At 45.3% G+C, this 19,093-nt stretch overlaps 1 protein-coding gene across 4 annotated transcripts in view; it reads left to right on the top strand.

Annotated features, from left to right (window-relative positions):
• The window catches only part of mast4 (microtubule associated serine/threonine kinase family member 4), a 109,521-nt gene extending 90,935 nt beyond the window's left edge, over positions 1-18,586 (top strand). For all 4 annotated transcript variants that reach the window (XM_080477083.1, XM_080477082.1, XM_080477081.1 and 1 more), the window contains 18 exons: positions 1,095-1,227; positions 2,647-2,708; positions 2,829-2,920; positions 3,134-3,342; positions 3,481-3,619; positions 4,296-4,428; positions 4,524-4,689; positions 6,493-6,594; positions 7,274-7,396; positions 9,179-9,288; positions 9,855-9,976; positions 10,592-10,806; positions 10,887-11,090; positions 11,544-11,770; positions 12,015-12,137; positions 12,452-12,588; positions 13,147-13,331; positions 13,432-18,586. In XM_080477083.1, the coding sequence (XP_080333209.1) occupies positions 1,095-1,227; positions 2,647-2,708; positions 2,829-2,920; positions 3,134-3,342; positions 3,481-3,619; positions 4,296-4,428; positions 4,524-4,689; positions 6,493-6,594; positions 7,274-7,396; positions 9,179-9,288; positions 9,855-9,976; positions 10,592-10,806; positions 10,887-11,090; positions 11,544-11,770; positions 12,015-12,137; positions 12,452-12,588; positions 13,147-13,331; positions 13,432-17,003 (6,054 nt within the window). In that variant the 3' untranslated portion in view covers positions 17,004-18,586. The remainder of the gene's footprint in view (positions 1-1,094; positions 1,228-2,646; positions 2,709-2,828; positions 2,921-3,133; positions 3,343-3,480; positions 3,620-4,295; positions 4,429-4,523; positions 4,690-6,492; positions 6,595-7,273; positions 7,397-9,178; positions 9,289-9,854; positions 9,977-10,591; positions 10,807-10,886; positions 11,091-11,543; positions 11,771-12,014; positions 12,138-12,451; positions 12,589-13,146; positions 13,332-13,431) is intronic.
• Positions 18,587-19,093: the final 507 nt, after the last annotated feature.

Below are 19,093 nucleotides of genomic sequence, written 5' to 3'. Positions count from 1 at the left end.
ACACTATCCTTCAATAGAATGATTATTTTATTATTGCAAATGCAAAGCACAAGGTAAAGCTCTGCCAGACAACATGGTGCATTACCATTTAATATTTTGTAGGTGGACAGAAAATTATCATACTTGAGCAGGTCGCCATGCAGGAAGGGTTGCAAATTTCTCCACATGCGAGATAAATAAAGGGATATCTTATCTTATCTTAATAAGTAATGTGTTCATAGGTACACGCTCCGATAAGAAGATGAGCTTCTGCATTCAGAATGCAGACCTCAAACCTTCTATGACCAAACTGATGAGTTCGATACTTGTCGTTGCAACACCATGGGGATGCAAAATCATGCTCGAAATGATAACGGATGCTCTCATGCAGTTGTTTACCCCATTCCTTTTTGGCCACAAGCTCCTTCACAGTCCTCTGGCATGGACCTCGATTCTTTCATTCACCCCACAGATTTTCAATACGCGGAACAATTAACTTTTCTGGCTGAGCAGGACGTTGTTCTTCTGCAGGGGGGGTGAGGTATGTTTTGAGTTGTGCAAAGACAAAGCGAGGTTCAGTCCCCCGTCTTCCCCCGTCCATATGTGGAAGTGTCCTTGATCATGACACTGAACCCCAGCGGACGGATTGAGCATCTTGCATGGCAGCCGTCTGCGAATGGGTGAATGTGACTAACTATGTAAAGTCTTTTGGGGGCTGCTGAAGAAGTGGAAAAGAACTACATAAGTGAAATCTAATAGCGCGGGTCCTGATGATGGTAGTTAAATTTCCTCACTTGCCTTGACCATATGTCGGTGTTCTTCGGAAAGACATTGAACCCCAAATTTCTCCCAACGGAGGCCTGGTAGCAGCTGTCATTGGTGTGTGTGTGTGTGTGAGAGAGAGAATGGCTGATCATGACTAACATTGTAGAACACTAAAGAGAAGTTCTTTCACACCAACAAGCATCCCCTCAACAGTCCAACCTTTATATTAGGATATAAATTCACACAATTCAAAAAGAAATAATTAAAATCAGTTTACATCTTTTATTTTTCATGCTCTTATGTTATTGTTAGGAGCACTTTGCACTAAATTGTGTTGCCGTTTCTTGCAGGAGTTCGACCCGGAGGAGTTTTACCACCTCCTGGAGGCCGCGGAGGGACATGCTAAAGAGGGTCAGGGCATCAAAACGGACATCCCTCGTTACATCATCAGCCAGCTGGGACTCACACGAGATCCTCTGGAAGGTACAGGAAGGACTCGCTTCACTATCATTGTTATCGGGAATAACAAAAGAGAAAACGCAAACCTCTGAGCTGCACTTCACAGTGAGACTAACAGAAAACGCTTAGATGTGTTCAGACTGTATGTCATGTAATCTAAAATTCTGAGAAAAGTAATTAATACAAAAATATATTGTTTAATTTAAAGGCCATTTTGAGAGACGTATTAACAGATAAAGGTATAAAAATTGTGTGTTGTGCGTGTCATGAATGTCTGTTTTTTTTTATTGTTTTGGTGGCTGCAAAAGCCTAAAGGGAACAGTAAAGCCAGCTTTGAAAGCTGAAGCGGCAAACACACAATGAAATAAAAAGAGTTTTAGTGCTTTCACAACTTTTTCAGCATCTAAATTATTCTTTGTTCTTGTCGTAATGATTTTCTTTGCAATTCCCGTATTTCCAATTAGAACGGAGAGGCGCTGTAAATCTGATCAAATGAGAACCGCGGCTGTGTGAAGGAATGAAAGAATTGAGTTGTGGTGGAAACGGGAAGACAAAGCCAACTCTTGAGTAATGTCCTCTTGCAGAACAGACCGTCTTTCTAATGACCCGCCGTCTCTCCAGATTCACTAACCAACAACATTCATTATGACTAATTAGAAAGGAATGGCCTCCCCACAGACAGATTCACGCAGGCTGGCCTCATCAGCCCATCTCCCCGCTCAGTTCCCCCGGGGGTCTCCCGTGTGTTTCGTTTGCTCAAAGCCTCACGCGCTCCGAGCAAACCTACAAGGAAGGACAGATGTTAAATAGCGTTGGAAATGTGTTTACAAGCTCTCCGGGGACGACACGAAAGGCACACATGGACTTTGGCATGTTTGCGCACACACACACACACACACACACACACATGCACAGGAGGATAAGGAAGGGGGGTGAAAAACAAAAGATGCAAGGTGGTTTTTAATGAGCGCTCGTTCTGGAGTGGTGGTTTTTCTAAATGGGTGTTAGAAATGTTGTTTGTGTGGCCGGATTTGATTTCCGCCCAATTTATTCTCAATCCAGGTTATCTGGAGAGTCAGCACCTTCAGCCTAATAAGTGAATTAAAAACAGCAGGTTTGCCATTTTCGTTGTTTCAAAGGCCCCTTAGTTTCACAAGTTACACTGCTGATCACTTTTATAATCAATCAAGCCTCATTTGTTCTGCATCTGTCAGGCAATTCAAATAGTTCAGGCTTCATAATGAGCTGACGGATGCACTAAACATGCACACAGAGACCCTAACTTACACAAACCTGGTGAATAAATTTGTATTTGCTTGAGTTTTTTTCTTTTGTTCTTGGTTAACACTCGTCCTGCATGAAATTACAATGCGTCAACAACAGCTTTGTTTGTAAATAAATCTTTACCACTTTGTGAATGGATTGTTTGCTCTCTCTCCGTAGAAATCGCTCAGCTCACCAGCTGTGACAGCGGGATCGCAGAAACGCCCGAAACAGACGACTCTGTAAGTGCCCCGAGATTGATCACCGCATCGATCCCCGCCGGCAGTGTAGTGAAATACACAATTTTGATCTCTTTCATTTGTTTTTGGTTTTTGTGTTCATTTCTTTCCTCTCGCTCGTAGTCTCACAGCCTCAGCACAGCCCTGCGGTCCCGGCGGAAACCCTGCGAATTGGACTTTGAGATGACGAAACTCATCAGTAATGGCGCCTATGGGTACGGTACTGTCATTTTACATCGGATGATTTAGCCTGTAAACGGCAGATGTTCCTACAGCCCTGATCATATGTGAATCCACAAAGACGTGCCTCTCTCTCTCTAGCGCTGTACTTTAAAGTGACAGAACACATCTGATGACGTCTTCTTGAGAAGAACCGTTAGTCTAAATTTAATTCCTGCTCCGGCTGAGTGTAACCATTTGTCCCACAGGGCGGTTTATCTGGTGCGGCACAAGGAGACGAAGCAGCGGTTCGCCATGAAAAAGATCAACAAGCAGAATCTGATGCTGAGGAATCAGATCCAGCAGGCCTTCGTGGAGAGAGACATCCTCACCTTCGCCGAGAACCCCTTCGTGGTGTCCATGTACTGCTCCTTTGAGACGCGGCGGCACCTCTGCATGGTGATGGAGTACGTCGAAGGTCGGTGGTTAATAACTTACTGAAAATTTACTTTTGACTGTAGGTCATTCCAATAACGGATTCAATACTCCGGTATTTCTACGTTACTCCTGATTCCTGGTGAAATATCTCACAGTGTAAATGTTTTGTGAACCACAGGAGGAGACTGCGCCACCCTCCTGAAGAACATGGGTCCGCTGCCCGTGGACATGGCCCGGATGTACTTCGCCGAGACGGTGCTGGCTCTGGAGTATCTCCACAACTATGGCATCGTCCACAGGGACCTCAAACCGGACAAGTGAGACCTCATGAGTTTCAAAGCAGCGAGAATCAATGTTTTTCCGTTGACAATGGCTGCTCTCGGTGATGAGCTCACTCAAAGATGCTCCTGGCCTTTCATGGTTCTCCCCAAACTATGTCAGAAATATAGACACAAAATAATTTTTAATGTTATAACTGCATCAGTTTGTGTCTTTAAATCCCAAAATTTGAGATTATAATCTCAATTTTATGCAAAAAACCCAGAAATATTATGAATAAATCTTAACAATCTGCAGGGGTTAGATACGACTGCAGCTTCAATGGAACCGTAAATCTATAAAGGTAGTTTTAAGTGTCTTTACCATCTTTCTATTATAATTCATCAGCAGTGAAGTTGGACACTGCTCAAGCAAAGTTATTCACTTAAACTAACAAAGACAAATGCAGCTGTCGCTGCAGTGTCAGACTTGTTTTATTTATTTCAAAAAGTATTTCCCTCTGGGATTAAAAAAGTATTTTCTATTCTATTCCAACACAAAGATGGTATCAAGCCCTTAAAAGAAGCAGCAGCAGAAGAGTGACATTTTTGTGATACACGGAGAACAGTTGTCAACTGCAATGCGTACGCGATTATGTAACCCAAATACTTCTTATAATAAAACAATCCTCTGTTTATTATTGACCGTTTCATGTTTTCCCTCTTCCTCTGGCAGTTTGCTGGTGACCTCGATGGGACACATCAAACTGACAGATTTCGGTCTTTCCAAAGTGGGACTCATGAACATGACCACCAACCTGTACGAGGGCCACATAGAGAAAGATGCCAGAGAGTTCTCTGATAAGCAGGTAATGGCTCTTGAGCTGTAGGCATGTGTGCAGCACCGACATAATAGTTTTGTCTCCCAAATTCTCCATGTTGAATGTGGTTTTTTTTTGTGCAGGTATGTGGGACCCCAGAGTACATCGCTCCGGAGGTGATCCTGAGACAAGGCTACGGGAAGCCGGTGGACTGGTGGGCGATGGGAATCATCCTCTACGAGTTCCTCGTGGGCTGCGTGCCATTTTTTGGTGATACGCCAGAGGAGCTGTTTGGGCAGGTCATCAGTGGTCAGTATTACATTAAACACCTTTTTTTTTATTATCATTGCTTCTCATCGCATTAATACATACTGTATATATACAATGAAATGTAGTTATGTATGTCTAATTTCTCAATATTACATGAATAATGGCAAGAATCGGTTTAAAAAATGTGGTGTTCATCAAACAAGGCTAGGAAGTTCCAGCCAATAGGACAGCAGGACACTGACTGAGAACTATTTAAACACAGTTCATACTCAAGATTCATTCAAATAAATGTGATGTCGGTAAAGTACTGTTCACAGTATTGGTCAGTTAGCATTCTGACAAGCATTCAAGGACACTGGTTGGTTGGTCAAAAAGTTAATTTTTGCAAAACTCGCAGTTCGTTAATGCAAGGACTGGAGTAATGCGTATATATTGAAAAACAAAAAACACCTGAAAATGAACCTTAATGTGAGGCATGAGAGATCCCAAAAAACCCCAAAACTATCCAGAAAGTTCTTTCTAGCTTGTTTGAACCAGAAAAACTGAATATTCTTGAAGACTAAAAATAAAATAAATGCGAGATTTGACTGTTTTATCTGAATTGTGAAAAACCCAATGTGTTTGGCTCGAGAAAGATAAACTTCAGTTGTCATTTACAAAATCTAAACACTGCGTTGTTTGTCTTCCTCTTCGATATTACCGCTTAGTTAGTTAAATGTAACACTTGACGAGACGTAATTTCTGCCGCCGGAGGTGCTTTAGGCAAAGTTTCACAGCAGCTGGCGTTTAGATGCTGTGGAGCACGTCGGGAGAAACTCCCAGACCTCATTCAGATATGAATTAAAGATTTGCATAGTGACCACATGGAATTAGTTGGTGTGCGCGTTTCGCAGTTTATTGAAGGCTGAGATTTCCCTGAAGGCGCGGACAAAAACAGATGGCCGTAAGTGGATTTCGCCTGACTTTGGAGCACCAGTGAAGTTATAATTCGATGATGATGTTACTCCAGTCCTTTGTAGTCTTGTCGTGACAGCGCGGAGAGAAAAGAAAAAAATCTTAATCTTGAAAACAGGAGTTTTTAATCTTGTCACTAGATGCATTACCCTGTGTGGAGTTGTTGGATAACGGCGGCTATTTGTGCCACCGGAATGAATGGCGCGGCGCGGCTGATTTGGTATGCTCTCAATCAAACTGTACCGAGCCTCTGAGAGCGACTGTTAATTAAAGGGGCCTGAAAACACACAATGCATGCCACCGTGGCCTCAGGCCGTGCATACATATTCATAACGCGCTCCCAAATATGATTAAAATGGAGGCCAAACGGCGCACGGAGCTGACAATCAGCATGGCGCAGACAGGCTTTGCTCCTCTTTTCACTCCTAAATCCACGAGGCTGTTAACAAAAGCAAGTGCAAATGTTAATAGTCTCACTCGCCTTTACCCTCCGACCTTAAAACTTAACTTTTTTTTTTTTTTTTGTGGATTTTGCTGGTGAAGCTATTTTGGAGGGAGAATTTATGATTATAGGATTAAAAAAAAGAACTGGATTAGATAAAAACAGCTGTCACGATTGGCCGAAATGTCAAAATTGACATTGATAACAAGGGTTGCCTGTATGACTTTTAATATGGACCTGTAGATTAATTGTGTAAACAAATCATTCAACACACACCGGTGTTACGAAGAAGCAAATATTGAGTTGTTGCTCTGTTTCTATTGCATTGAGTCTTGTCTTAGTGGCTAACACACACGTCTCATGGAAGGGTCACACGTATCTTATTTTTAATAGATCCATGGTCTACCTGCATGTTGGAGTGATTTTTTGTTTCCATGCATTTCCAGATGAGATCAACTGGCCTGACGGAGAGGACGCCCCCCCTCCCGACTCTCAGGAGCTCATCACCCTGCTGTTGAGGCAGAATCCTCTGGAAAGGATGGGCGCAGGTACGAACGGGGGAAAAAAAAATGATAGAATAAAATTGCCTCAACCCTGTTAGAAATAAAACCGGTACAAGCGGCCGTCATAAAATCTCATGTGCCACTTTAGCGGGGCTCATTATTCCAAGTCACCGGGGGGAGAAATTGAGGTCATCCAGCAGCGGAGCAGTTTATACCGCGGCCTACTCACCTCTTTCCTTTGATCAATTGTAATTATTTCCTCCCTGCTTTATGAAACTAGTTCCACGCATGATCAGACACTGTGAGAGCGTAGATCTGCAGACCGTGGAAGTGACCATGGCCCGGGACTAAAGCTTTTAATCAGAGGGATGCATGTAGTTCAGTTCAGCCCGGTTCCAGCCGAACCTCCTCCTTCACTGGGCTGCCATTCACAAAGTCACCTGCTGTCCCAGAAAAGGTCACAGGCAGGAAATGATCCTGCATAATTTATGGTTGTGATATCGGTTCTGGCTGCCAGCCACACGGGGGGAAAAGAGGAACGTAACGTAAGCGTTTCTTGACCTCCTGTGTTTAAGCGAACCGGTCAATGTCAACGTCCAGGGATTTGTGCTCGTGTTTCCTTCAACTAAACTTTTTTACATTCACTGTGGGGTGGGTATTTTTATTTATTTATTTTATTTTATTTTTTTTAAACTCCCTCAAAAGTATTTATAATTTCTCGCAGGTGGAGCTGCTGAAGTGAAGCAGCATCAGTTTTTCCACAACCTGGACTGGAACGGCCTGCTGAGGCAGAAGGCCGAGTTCATCCCTCAGCTGGAGTCCGAGGACGACACCAGCTACTTCGACAGTGAGTCAGCAGTGAAAAACTGAACCAAATAAAAATGCAAGAACAGTGTGTGAAGTGGGAAAAAGAAACATTGAAAAGTGTATTGCCAATAGAGCTCACAGAGAAATGGATCATAAAGATAACAATCGGCAAAACTTTGCACTGATTCAATAAAAACCATGACCGTGTCTTTTTGGCAGCGAATATTTACGGAGGTCAGTCTAGCAAATCAATGAATTTTGCACGGCGTTCATATGTGGATGGTTCCCCTGCCTGCCACAGTCAAGGTCAAGACGTTACCTGATGCAGTTTTGAGGATTATATATGTAGAGGCCAAGCTAAAGCTTGAAGCCACTGAGATGCTACACCGGAAGTACTTGATTGATGCGCTGGTTGTTGTTGTGTCGGATGAATGAAACTCGTAATTTACAATGGAACCTTTTGTTCATTTATTAACATCCAAAACTTAGTGTTAACACATATAGTTACAATAAGCATTAGGTTTAATTGAAAGTGGATCTTAAAGAAGGCCAAAAATAACAAGAGCATTCATGTAATCTGCTATTTCACATTAGTCAACCTCATATTTTATTCAGCATAGCTAAAATGCAGCGTATTTGATGTTGTTTGTAGTACAGTTTAACAATTTCCTAAAAATATGATCTCATTTTTAATTTGCTGACAGTAACGCTTCTGCAAAAAAAGTCTGAACGGAACGCTGCAAAAGTATTTAGTTGAGAAAAAAACTGAAAAAACAGCATTTTAGAGAGGCACAGACTCTCAGTTGAACTTCTGCTCATCTTTTCTTCTGTCTGTAACTAAGTCACTAACTAACTAACTAACTAACTGTCCAACAATCTGTAAGAAAAACTGTCTTTTTGAAGATGAAGGTGTACTGATGTGCATTTTTGTCACCCATCTGTTGGACGGCTCACAAACCAGAGAGAATCTTAATGTTATTTCCAGCTTCTTCCTTTGTGAAAATTCGCACATGAATCAGGAATCTGTAGTTGCTACTTTGGAAAACTTTTTAATTGGGAAAGCAGTCAAATGTCAGCTCATTGGGTGTCTCCGTGTCAAGGAGGGATCTTTAACAGCCGCATCATCAGCGCCTGCTCTGATCTCTGGGATTCTTTAATATTCTAACACAGACCGGGGCGGGACCCTTTTAATGACCTCCTCAGTTTGCACGAGTCGATGACGTGGCATAAACGCATGACAAGGACACAACCTTGACACTGAGAAACACTCACTAAGTCTTGCACATGCCTCCTTCCTGCATTCGCCAAGTTCAGAGATATGAAGGTCCACAACATGAGCGTGAAAATGAAAACAAGTATAAGGGCTGACAAAATCTGCTAATGTTAGGGTTTCCCATCAAAAAATATTCCTGCTTGGACTCTAGTGTTGAAAAGTTGAATATAAACACATTTTAAAACCCAAGTGAAATCCCATTTTAGTTGAAATTGGCATTTTTCCTAATTTTCTAACGTGCATCTGCTCCAGACACCGCAGCCATCTTTGTGGTGATGCTGGTGTCTAATTACAAGAAGATGGGCTTTTAGAGAGGGTTGATCTGAAAGAGAAAGTGGCTGAAACATGAAGGGTGAAGTGAGAGCTACATAATATATAAATAAGATTGTTTTTACTGTGAATTTTAAAACATAATCTGCTGTCGTCCCCAAAAAGTGAAACAGGCTAAATGAGTTCTCGACAGGAACTCCTGTGGCAATCTAATAATATCTTTGACCTTATAATGGAAGGTCAGTCAAAGCCGAACTCTAAACCTTGCTTCCCTCTCAGCTCGCTCGGAGAGGTACCATCACCTGGAAACGGAGGAAGACGACACCAACGATGAAGACTTCAACGTGGAGCTGCGGCAGTTCTCCTCCTGCTCTCACCGATTCTCGAAGGTGTGCCGCTCGAATCGTTTCCAGCCAAACACACGAGCATCGTCATTACTGCCAAACACGTTAGCGATGTAAATGAGCCGATCGCCTCGGTTTGTTCTCATGGGAAACAAAACGCAGACTGTTTGGTATTTCATATGGAAATTTGTGTCGAGAAAACAAGGCCTCTCCCTCCTGTCCCCCCACACCCCCCCCCCCTTTTTTTTTTGCCCACACAAGGAGCTTTGCATACATTTTCCGCTTGCAAATCAGAGCTTTTTTTTTTTCTTTTCTTGTACTGTGTGACACAACACAGTCATACAAGCTGGGAGTCGTTGTTGTACTGCATTGCAGTATGCTCCCCTCTCACATCAAAACAAAGCATTACAGTGTGTCTCAATAAGCAGCAGGATGTCTCTGTGGAAGAGCTGCACCAAAACCTTTTTCTCAGCTGCACCTGAGCTCATAAGACACACACAACAACGGTGTTTCTCTCAAAGCCACAATGCACGTTCACACACTACCTGCAGAAAATGCATATTTAAGAAAAAAACAAAAAAAACAACACAATGTTTGTGTGTGGTTTTCAGGTGTACAGCAGTCTGGATTTGTCTCGTGGGCATCTGGAGGAGAAGGGAGAGACGGAGGAGAAGAAGAGCGAGAGCCCTCTGACGGTGGACACTCTCAGCTGGACGCCGGACTTTGCTGAATTGTACGAAAGCAGTTTAATTTCTCATTAGATGTCAAGCCATAGTTCATTGAATCTCTGCAGCTAAGCATTTTACAGAATGAAGCACAGATCAAACTGACGGCTCAGTGCACATTAATCACAGATTGAGACGATTTTTTTTTTTTAAATAGTAAAAGGAGTTTATTTATTTTCTCTTTTGGTTGGAAGCATGCTGGCGTGTGCCAATCTTTAGTTGGACAAGGTAAATTTAATTGTTTGAGCAACAAGGCAAATTAGAGTGCTTTACATTAACAATACTGCAGCAAATGAAGGATGAGTGCAAAGAGAGCAGAAACAAGTACAAAATAAAAAAAAAACATGAAAGAAAAATCGAACTGAGGAATGTAGGTTTTCTTCGGTTCAGAATATCTCTTAAAAACATCAAACCAGAAATGTGTCCTGCTTTGAAAAACTCATGCCATTCAAAATGTTTTTAACTGTGTTTGCATTACAATGACAGTAGATATGGTTAATTATCCAGAACTTAGTCAATAAGTTTCATATGCATTGAATATTAATAATTATATATATATATATATATATATATATATAGTATTGAGTCTGTTGGTGCTATGAGACGTTGCCCCTCCGTTTCAGGCCATCTCTGTCCCACTCCACGGACACGGACAGTCTGAATCTGGGCCCACGTCCCGGTACGCTACCGAAGTTTGCCATCTCGGCTGAGAGCGAAGGGGAAGAGACCTCGGGCCTTGGTGACCCCAGCAAGGTCGCCTCCTCCATCGGGGATCTCCCACAGGATGAGCCCGATGCCATCACGCCTGGCAGCACTCACAGCGGGGCAACGCTCTCCGGTACGAACTCCAGCCAGAAGATCTTCTAATACACTGCAGCTCCTTTGTTTCACTCTGACTGTATCATGTGTGAAATATAGGCAGTTTCTCAGAGCATTTGGACCAGCTGACGCCCAGAGGTGAAGGCGTGGAGAGTCCCGACAGCACCAGTCACGCCTCGGTGGACCACGCGCCTCTGCAGACGTTGTCACTGCGACCTGAGAGCGCCGCAGAGAAGAGCGGCCCCCTGGTCAAAGTGCCCAAGTCCGTGTCCACCGGTGCCCTCTCCCTCATGATCCCTGGAGGTAAGTGAAGGAGACGACACAAACACACAGCAAACATATACAGTAAAAACAGGAGCTGTTGAGTCTTAGAGCGATGACGTGTCGAGAATCACAACACCAGCAGTGGACTTTGAACAAATAATGCGACAGAGATGAAAGCGCGCCATGTGTCTGTGAAAAATTGGCCCAGTGTGACACCTGCTGTGAGATCCATTTGTACAGAGTGGCTGCACACAAATAGCCGAATACAAGCCTCTGTAACAAGGACAAGAAGCAGGCAGGGCTGGAGCGTGAGAGGTCCACACTGCTGGGAGAGAAAATCCCATTAGTTTCACCCTCAGCAGGGGCAGAATGAAAGCAGGCTCAGAGGCTTTACAGCCGCACCTCGGTCCCGACTTCAGGGCCGCTCGAAGTCTGATTGATTCAATAAAAGGAGCTGCTCGGGTGGTGAGCTCTGCTCTCTCATCCTTTCAGATATCTTCGGGGTCTCTCCACTCGCGAGCCCCCTCTCTCCATACTCGCTCTCCTCGGACCCGTCCTCCAGAGACTCCTCCCCGAGCCGGGACTCCTCCCTCTCCACCTCCAACCCTCGGCAGCCCGTCGTCATCCACAGCTCCGGGAAGAAGTTCGGCTTCACGCTGAGGGCCATCCGGGTGTACGCCTGTGACAGCGACATCTACACCGTATATCACATGGTCTGGGTAAGGACCCTGAGGATGTATTTCACAATGAAAAATTACAATTATTATGGTGCTTTATTTGTCCCTTCCATCCCACATTTCATATTTAGATATTTGACTTTATATACAGTAACTGTTTTTTTTTTTTTGTCTTTACTTTCCCACTGTGACAAACTTTGAGTTGCACTTCAGATATGAAAGGTAATATACTGTGTAACTAAAGATGTGATTATATCAGTGCCTGTCTCTGGTCCCTGTTGAATAGAATGTAGAAGATGGAGGACCGGCACATAAAGCAGGACTCAAAGCTGGAGATCTCATCACACACGTGAACGGAGAACCAGTTCATGGCCTCGTCCACACCGAGGTGGTGGAGCTCCTGGTGAAGGTAACCACAAATATCTAAACACAAACTGTTTAGGGGAATAAGGATATTCTATATGGTGAAATTTGGCAGTTCTGTGTTTTCTAGGCTATAACTTGCACTTTTTTTGTTATTTGGCCGCCGTGGGCTGAGAACATGTCAGAGCTTTCTCGTCTTGATGCTTTTTCTTCCAGATGCAAATTATGGCAAATGATCAAAACAATAGATTTACTGGACTTTAGAAAGTTCAAAATAGATAAATGACTATTTTGTTATTCAAACTTTGGGTTCATGGGGTGACCAACGTTTTGTTCTTTCTTTCTTTCTTTCTTTTTTAGAGTGGCAGCAAAGTGGCCATCTCTACAACCCCCTTTGAAAACACGTCTATAAAAACAGGTCCAGCCCGGAGGAACAGCTACCGGAGCAAGATGGTCCGATGTGGCAAAAAGCCAAAGAAGGAGAAAACTCCCGAGAGGTACCAATCTTCTGTCTTTGATGCAACAACCCCTATTTAAATTTTAATAGGCAAATTTAAGTACCTGTGCTACTTTGAAGGAATGAATTAATGTAGTATCTGAATTTTTTTTTGAGCACATGCATATGTGTTTATGTATGAATCAGTGCTCATTCACTCAAATCATCGTCACACAATCACTGTCAGTATGATAAATTGCTTTTATTACTTTTGCATAAAATATCCCACGTTATAACTGTAACATTGTACAGAGATACTGTGAGGAATTTGAGTTTGTGTGGTCCTGCAGAACCCAGGTGAGTGTATGGTCTACAGTGCAGAGCCATTATTAGTTTTACTCTTGGCCTCTAGGCGGCAGACACATGACACAGGAAGCATCTGAACTTGTGAGCCTGCAGGATTACTCATTTCATCTAGAGACAATTTTTATCATTCACTTATGAACATTTTTAAAACCTTTTTCTGCCAAAATCCCTTTAAAGACCTGTTATTCATATCCTTCCTTGAAAAACTGGTTATCAAACAGGGATTTTTACTGGTTTTTTTCTTGTTTTTCAGGCGACGATCCCTCTTCAGACGTTTTGCCATGCAGCCGTCGCCTCTTCTGCACACCAGCCGCAGCTTCTCCTCCCTCAACCACTCTCTGTCATCTGGTGAGAGTCTCCCTGGCTCCCCTACCCACAGTCTGTCCCCTCGTTCCCCTACCGCCGCCTTCCGCCCCGCTCCAGACTTCACCCAGTCAGGTGGAGAGTTTTACCTAATTCCATTCCAACCTGAATGTTTTTCATAGAGAAGATTAGTGGATTTACTAATACATTTTTTTCTTATGTTTACAAATTGCAGCTGGAAACTCCTCCCAGAGCAGCTCGCCAAGCTCCAGCGCTCCAAACTCCCCCGCAGGATCAGGCCACATCCGCCCCAGCACCCTGCACGGCCTCGGCCCCAAACTGCCCGGTCAGAGGCTTCGTCAGGGCCGTCGAAAGTCTGCCGGCAGCATCCCGCTCTCCCCTTTGGCTCGCACGCCTTCCCCAACTCCCCAGCCAACGTCTCCCCAGCGCTCGCCCTCCCCTCTGCTCAGCGGGCACTCTGTCACCATTTCTAAGGCGACCCAAGCCTTCCCGGCCAAAATACATTCCCCGCCCACAATCGTGCGACACATTGTTCGGCCTAAAAGTGCCGAGCCGCCCCGCTCGCCCCTCCTAAAGCGTGTCCAGTCCGAGGAGAAGCTGTCCCCGTCCTACACAGGGGATAAAAAGCACCTGTGTTCCAGAAAGCACAGCTTGGAAGTGACCCAGGAGGAGGTGGTGCAGGACGAGGAGCTGAGGCCGGGTGAGCGTGATTACAACATGCTGCAGAGCACCGACGAGGCTGCCTGTGAGCCGCTGGCCATCACCCGTGTGCGTCTGGTGGAGCAGGGCTGCTTGAAGAGGCCCATCAGTCGTAAGGTGGGCCGGCAGGAGTCTTTGGAGGAGCTTGATAAAGAAAAGCTGAAGTCCAAGATGGTTGCAAAGAGGCAGGACTGGTCGGAGAGGAGGGAGTCTCTGCAGAAACAAGACGCCATGCACGAGTGTGACTCCTCGCTCATATGCGGAGATGACAGAGAGGAAAGTTTTACCGTTCGAAGTCAGAATAAAACACAAGGCAGCCCTGAATCAGGCCCGCTGGAGGCCAAAGCTGCCAGTACCACTCTTAAAGACGTCCTGTATAAAAAACTGAACACGCGGGTCTCTGAGGGCATCGCTGAGCCGAGCGGCAGCAGCGGTGAAAGCGAAGGACTGCGATCACCTCTCTGCTCCATCCACTCGGAGTGGCAGCACTGCAGGCAGAGTAAAGACAGCATGAAGCCTGACAGGTTGGATTTCAAAGCTCCCAACATCGAGTTCACCAGGAAGAGGCTGTCATTCGAAGAGAGAGAGGACTGCATGTGCCGCCTGTCTTCGGGCCTCCACGAGAACCTCCATTTCGGCTCCACCAGGTCCAAAAGCCTCCAGCTGGACACCGCCTTGTGTCACGATCACATGAAGGGAGGACTGGGCAGCGTTCACTCCAGTCCTGAAGGTCTGAGTCCAAAGCTTTTCTCTGGCAGAGGAGAAAGCGCTGTGGAGAAGCTCCAGCTCATCTCCTCTGCCGAGTCTCCACTTCGAAAGACGTCGTCCGAGTATAAACTTGAAAGTCGTCACGTCTCCTCGCTCAAACCTCTAGAGGGCACCCTGGATATCGGTCTGCTCTCTGGACCCAGAGTTTCCAAAACAGAAACGTGTTTATCAAAGATGGCGGAGAACACAAGCAGCACTGTTTCTCCGATTTGGCTGCAGAGCCCCACAGAGAAGCAGATAACCATCCCCCAACTGAAAACCACAGATAAGATAAAAAGCCCCCTGACTTCTTCCTTGAGCCCTGAAGCCGTTTCAGCTTTAAATAGCATCATTGTCCCAAAAGAGCCATCAAATAATGCAGCCGCAGACATGAAAACTGGAGAGAAAACACAAGACAGGCACGGTGAAACGTTTAAAGCCCCAAGCAGCAAAGCGGAGGCGTCGAATTTTATACTGAAACCGGAGAGCCGGAGCAGCATCGTGAAGGTGGGCTCATCGCTGGCCCACGAGCATCGGGGCTCTCGACACAGCTCCCACTTCTCCTCCTGCGGGAAAACGCCGTCCATACGAGAAGTGAGCAACGAAGATCAGGAGGACGACGCGGAGCTGGAGGAAGTTGTAGCACGAACCGCATCGCAAAGTACCGACAGCTGCAAGACCGCCACGTCTGTGTCTGCAGCAAAGCTTCAGGTGGACGTAAAAACTTCCCCCACGCTCACACAAGCCAAGACGCCAGCTTCCTGCAGACCGTTACCTGTGCCAGCCAATACAAACTGTGGCCTGGAGGCAGGCCAGAACTGTGAGAGGAGGATAAACCCACACCTGACCCCTGTGTTTGAGGTGAACATACAGAACAGTTCAGAGAATGTTGTCTCCAAACTGCCCAACATCTGCTCTTCAAATACAGCAGTCGGTTCTGTACAAGACCATAAATCCAGCAATTTGAAGTCGGAACGTCACGACTGCTGGAAAACATCTGCCGGTAAGGACAGCGTGCAGCCCAACACATCCGCCCTGAAGCCCGGCAGAGGTTCAGATCGCCCTACATCCATGAAGGAAAACATCACGGCTTCAAATGTGGAGCAGAAGAGTGAAGTTTCTTCAGCCAAGGCGTCATTAAATGTAGTTACACAAGTCAAACTGAGCATGAACAAAAAGGACAACACTGTGTCTGCGGCTGCAGCAAAGGAGGACAGTGGCTCATTGTTGCAGGAGAAAGAAGTTCCTGTATCACCAAAGACAAAGAGAACAGACAGTGTGAGCAATTCAGAGCAGCTGTCAAAGACGTTTCCAGCTGAAAAAGCACAAGAGAAATCCTCTGATTCACAATGTTACACCTCCAAGAAAGAAGGCCCCGTTTTGAGTGCGAAAGAAAACACTGTGGCCCCCTCAGCGAAACCAAAAAATGTAGCTTCAGCAGCTACGAGTGAAAACGCTTTGAGCCCCAAAAGCAAGTGGAGGTCTGACCCACAACCTGCAGCGCCGGCGTCTGCCAAGACGGAGACGAAAACGGCTCCTCCCGTTCCTGTTAAAGGAAGTCCACAGTCAAAACACAAGGAGTCTGCACCGCCGGCTCCAAACACTGACAACGGCAAATGCAAGGACGGCGTGATGCCGTCCACCGGAGGGCAGGTGAAGCCGGCAGAATCTGGGCAGCCCACTCATTCACCCGCTCCGCCCGACCTGAAGCAAAGAGAAACCCAGCTCAAAAGTTCTGTAGCAATCACCATCGCAGATTTCAGACCAAAACCTGTCCCTCTGAAAGCCGCCGCCGTGCCGCCGCCTCCGAAACCCGCCGTAGCTCCAACCCCGACCATCAAACCAAGTCCGGATCCTAAAGCCAGAGACCCCTCGTCCAGAAACCCCGCCGCAGTCCTCAGAGACCAGTCCAAACCAAAAGACGTCGCTTCTCCTCTCGCTGCGCCTCAGCAGCTCAGGAAGGAGCCTCAGTCGCCGTCGGGTGTTCCCTCTCAGCCCGACCCGCCGCCGGTGCTGCCCAAACCTGCAGTCAGTAAGGAAACACCGGCACCGAGCGGCGGAGCCGCCTCAACCAGAACCTGCGAGCCGGCGGCCAAGACGTCCAAAGACGCAGCCCTGAAACCCGACGCCAGAGTCACCACCCCCGACAAGCAGGCGTCCTGCAGCCGCAAGGAGCCGGCCGACAGGAAGAAGAAAGAGACGCCTCAAGAGGTCGCGCAGAAAAACACTAAAAGAGACTCTAACAAGGCGTCGCCATCGGCACTCCGAGACGGCGCAGACAAAGATGGCGGCAGGTGCAAGAAGGAGGCGTCGCCGCGTAGCTCCTGCAACAAAAAGTGAAGACTGGAAATCAGATGGAGTGAAAATGTGAGGAAGGATTTGTGCGAACATCTTCATGCCTTCTTTTTTTTTTTTTTTTTTGGGTTAGTTTGGTTAGTTTGAGGACCGGGCAAGCTGTTACACGCCAATAAAGAGGTAATCAGATTACTTTACTATGTCTCCAGGTTTGAATGTAAGCAATCGTCCGCTGGTGGTTTTTTTTTTTTTCTCTCTCTCCTTTTAACGTCCAGTGAATGTTTGGAGGGTTTCGTTTTTTTTTGTTGTTCATGGCAGAACGCTTTGTGCAATCAGTATGTCAGGAGCGAGAGAGCGAGAGAGAGAGAGAGAGAGAGAGAGGGAGAGAGAGAGAGAGAGGCGCGGCGCGGCGATACTGCACAGTCTGTGCCATAAATGATTTGAATTGCACTCTTCACTTGTGGACGGGGACGACGTGACGTCCGAGTCTGTTCAATGCAGTAGACCACACAAATTCTTCGCTCTGCAGTTTTCCCGTGTCGCTTCTGCTCGCTGTGATCCGATTGTTTTTACGTTTGGGGTTTCGTGCAGGGGAACGCAACTTCAGTCCCAAAACTCTGCGGGGAAAAAAGCAGATACTCAAAAAGCGATCAATTGGAGGCACGGGGGGGGATTGGGGGGGGGGGTTAGAATTCTGGGAAATGATTACAACTTGCTGTTCTTTAGCAAGACGTGGGTGTTCATTCACATTCCTCTGACACGTGTACATACGTTTCTTTGATTTTTATGCAATATGGTGTAAATAAGACGACGTTGTAAAACGGGGGGGATACATGGGCTCACATGATTGTCGTTTGTATTATATGTAAAGATTTTGCAGTGTCCTGTTTGTATGCTCGATATTAAGAGTGTCATGTTCTGCTTGTGTGGTCTAAAGTGAGCTACCGCAACATCTGCCATCAAAGGTTTCCTCTTCTTTTTTTAGCGAAGAGGAGCATTTCATAACAACTATCACTGATGAATGATCATCATCAGCAGGAAAATATTCACCCTGCGAGGAATAATGTTAGTGTTACTGATATTTAAGATTATTTAACCCCTGGGAATGTGGTAAATGTCTATTTTGCTATTGGTTTGTTGAAGATAATATTCATAACAATAATAATTAGCAGAAAAAATAAACATTTAAAATAAGATTTCAAGTATTTTATTCAAATAATTGTAAACGCCAATAACAACCAATAACAAAATATTGAGTTAAAGCATTTCGGTTTTATAAGTAGTAAATATCAATTCAAACATTTTTAGTGACAAAAGGTTTTTTTGGGAAATTAAAAATATCAAAAATAATAAACAAAACTGTTCCAAAACAGTCATCATGTTAGTTAAAATGTAGTTTTGGTCGTGTTGGTTTATGTAATTAAAAATTTCCACCCTTTTTTTTTTTTATTATTTACAAAAAGTAACATACATTCAGTACATTTCCACTGTAAGTACAAATATCAACAGTGGAAATCACTTCTAAAATTCATGTTTTTGCACCGTTTTTCTTTTTGTGACAAATTGTTTATAGTTTCGTACTAAACAGAACCAACATGAGCAAAAGCTGCTCATTTAAACAAACGTGATTCGTACCATTGAAACCAGTTACCGATTTATTGCTGCTGGTTGTTATGAAATGTTCCTCGTCGACATGTTTTCACATGTTCCAAAATGAGCTGGAAGAGAGAGAGAGAGCGAGAGAGAGAGAGAGAGAGAGAGAGAGCAGTGGGCATGATGGGGTTCCTGGGCTATTTCTAGAAATGTAGCATTCTATAAGAAAACTGTGAGGGGCTGTTGACGTTTTCCTGAGAAACGGTGAAAACATGAAACGATGTGTTGGAGTGATGAGCCGGACCGGGCCTGCTGTGTGTGTGTGTGTGTGTGTGTGTGTGTGTGTGTGTGTGTGTGTGTGTGTGTGTGTGTGTGTGTGTGTGTGTGTGTGTGTGTGTGTGTGTGTGTGTGTGTGTGTGTGTGTGTGTGTGTGTGTGTGTGTGTGTGTGTGTGTGTGTGTGTGTGTTGGGAGGTGGGGGGGGGTTTAACGTCCACGTCGTGAGGCGAGCTCGCCCACGTGAGAGAGGTTTGTGTCGTGCTCC

Source organism: Lipophrys pholis, assembly GCF_963383615.2.
Source record: "Lipophrys pholis genome assembly, chromosome: 12".
Lineage (NCBI taxonomy): Eukaryota > Metazoa > Chordata > Actinopteri > Blenniiformes > Blenniidae > Lipophrys > Lipophrys pholis.
This window is presented reverse-complemented; position numbering and strand designations above follow the sequence as displayed.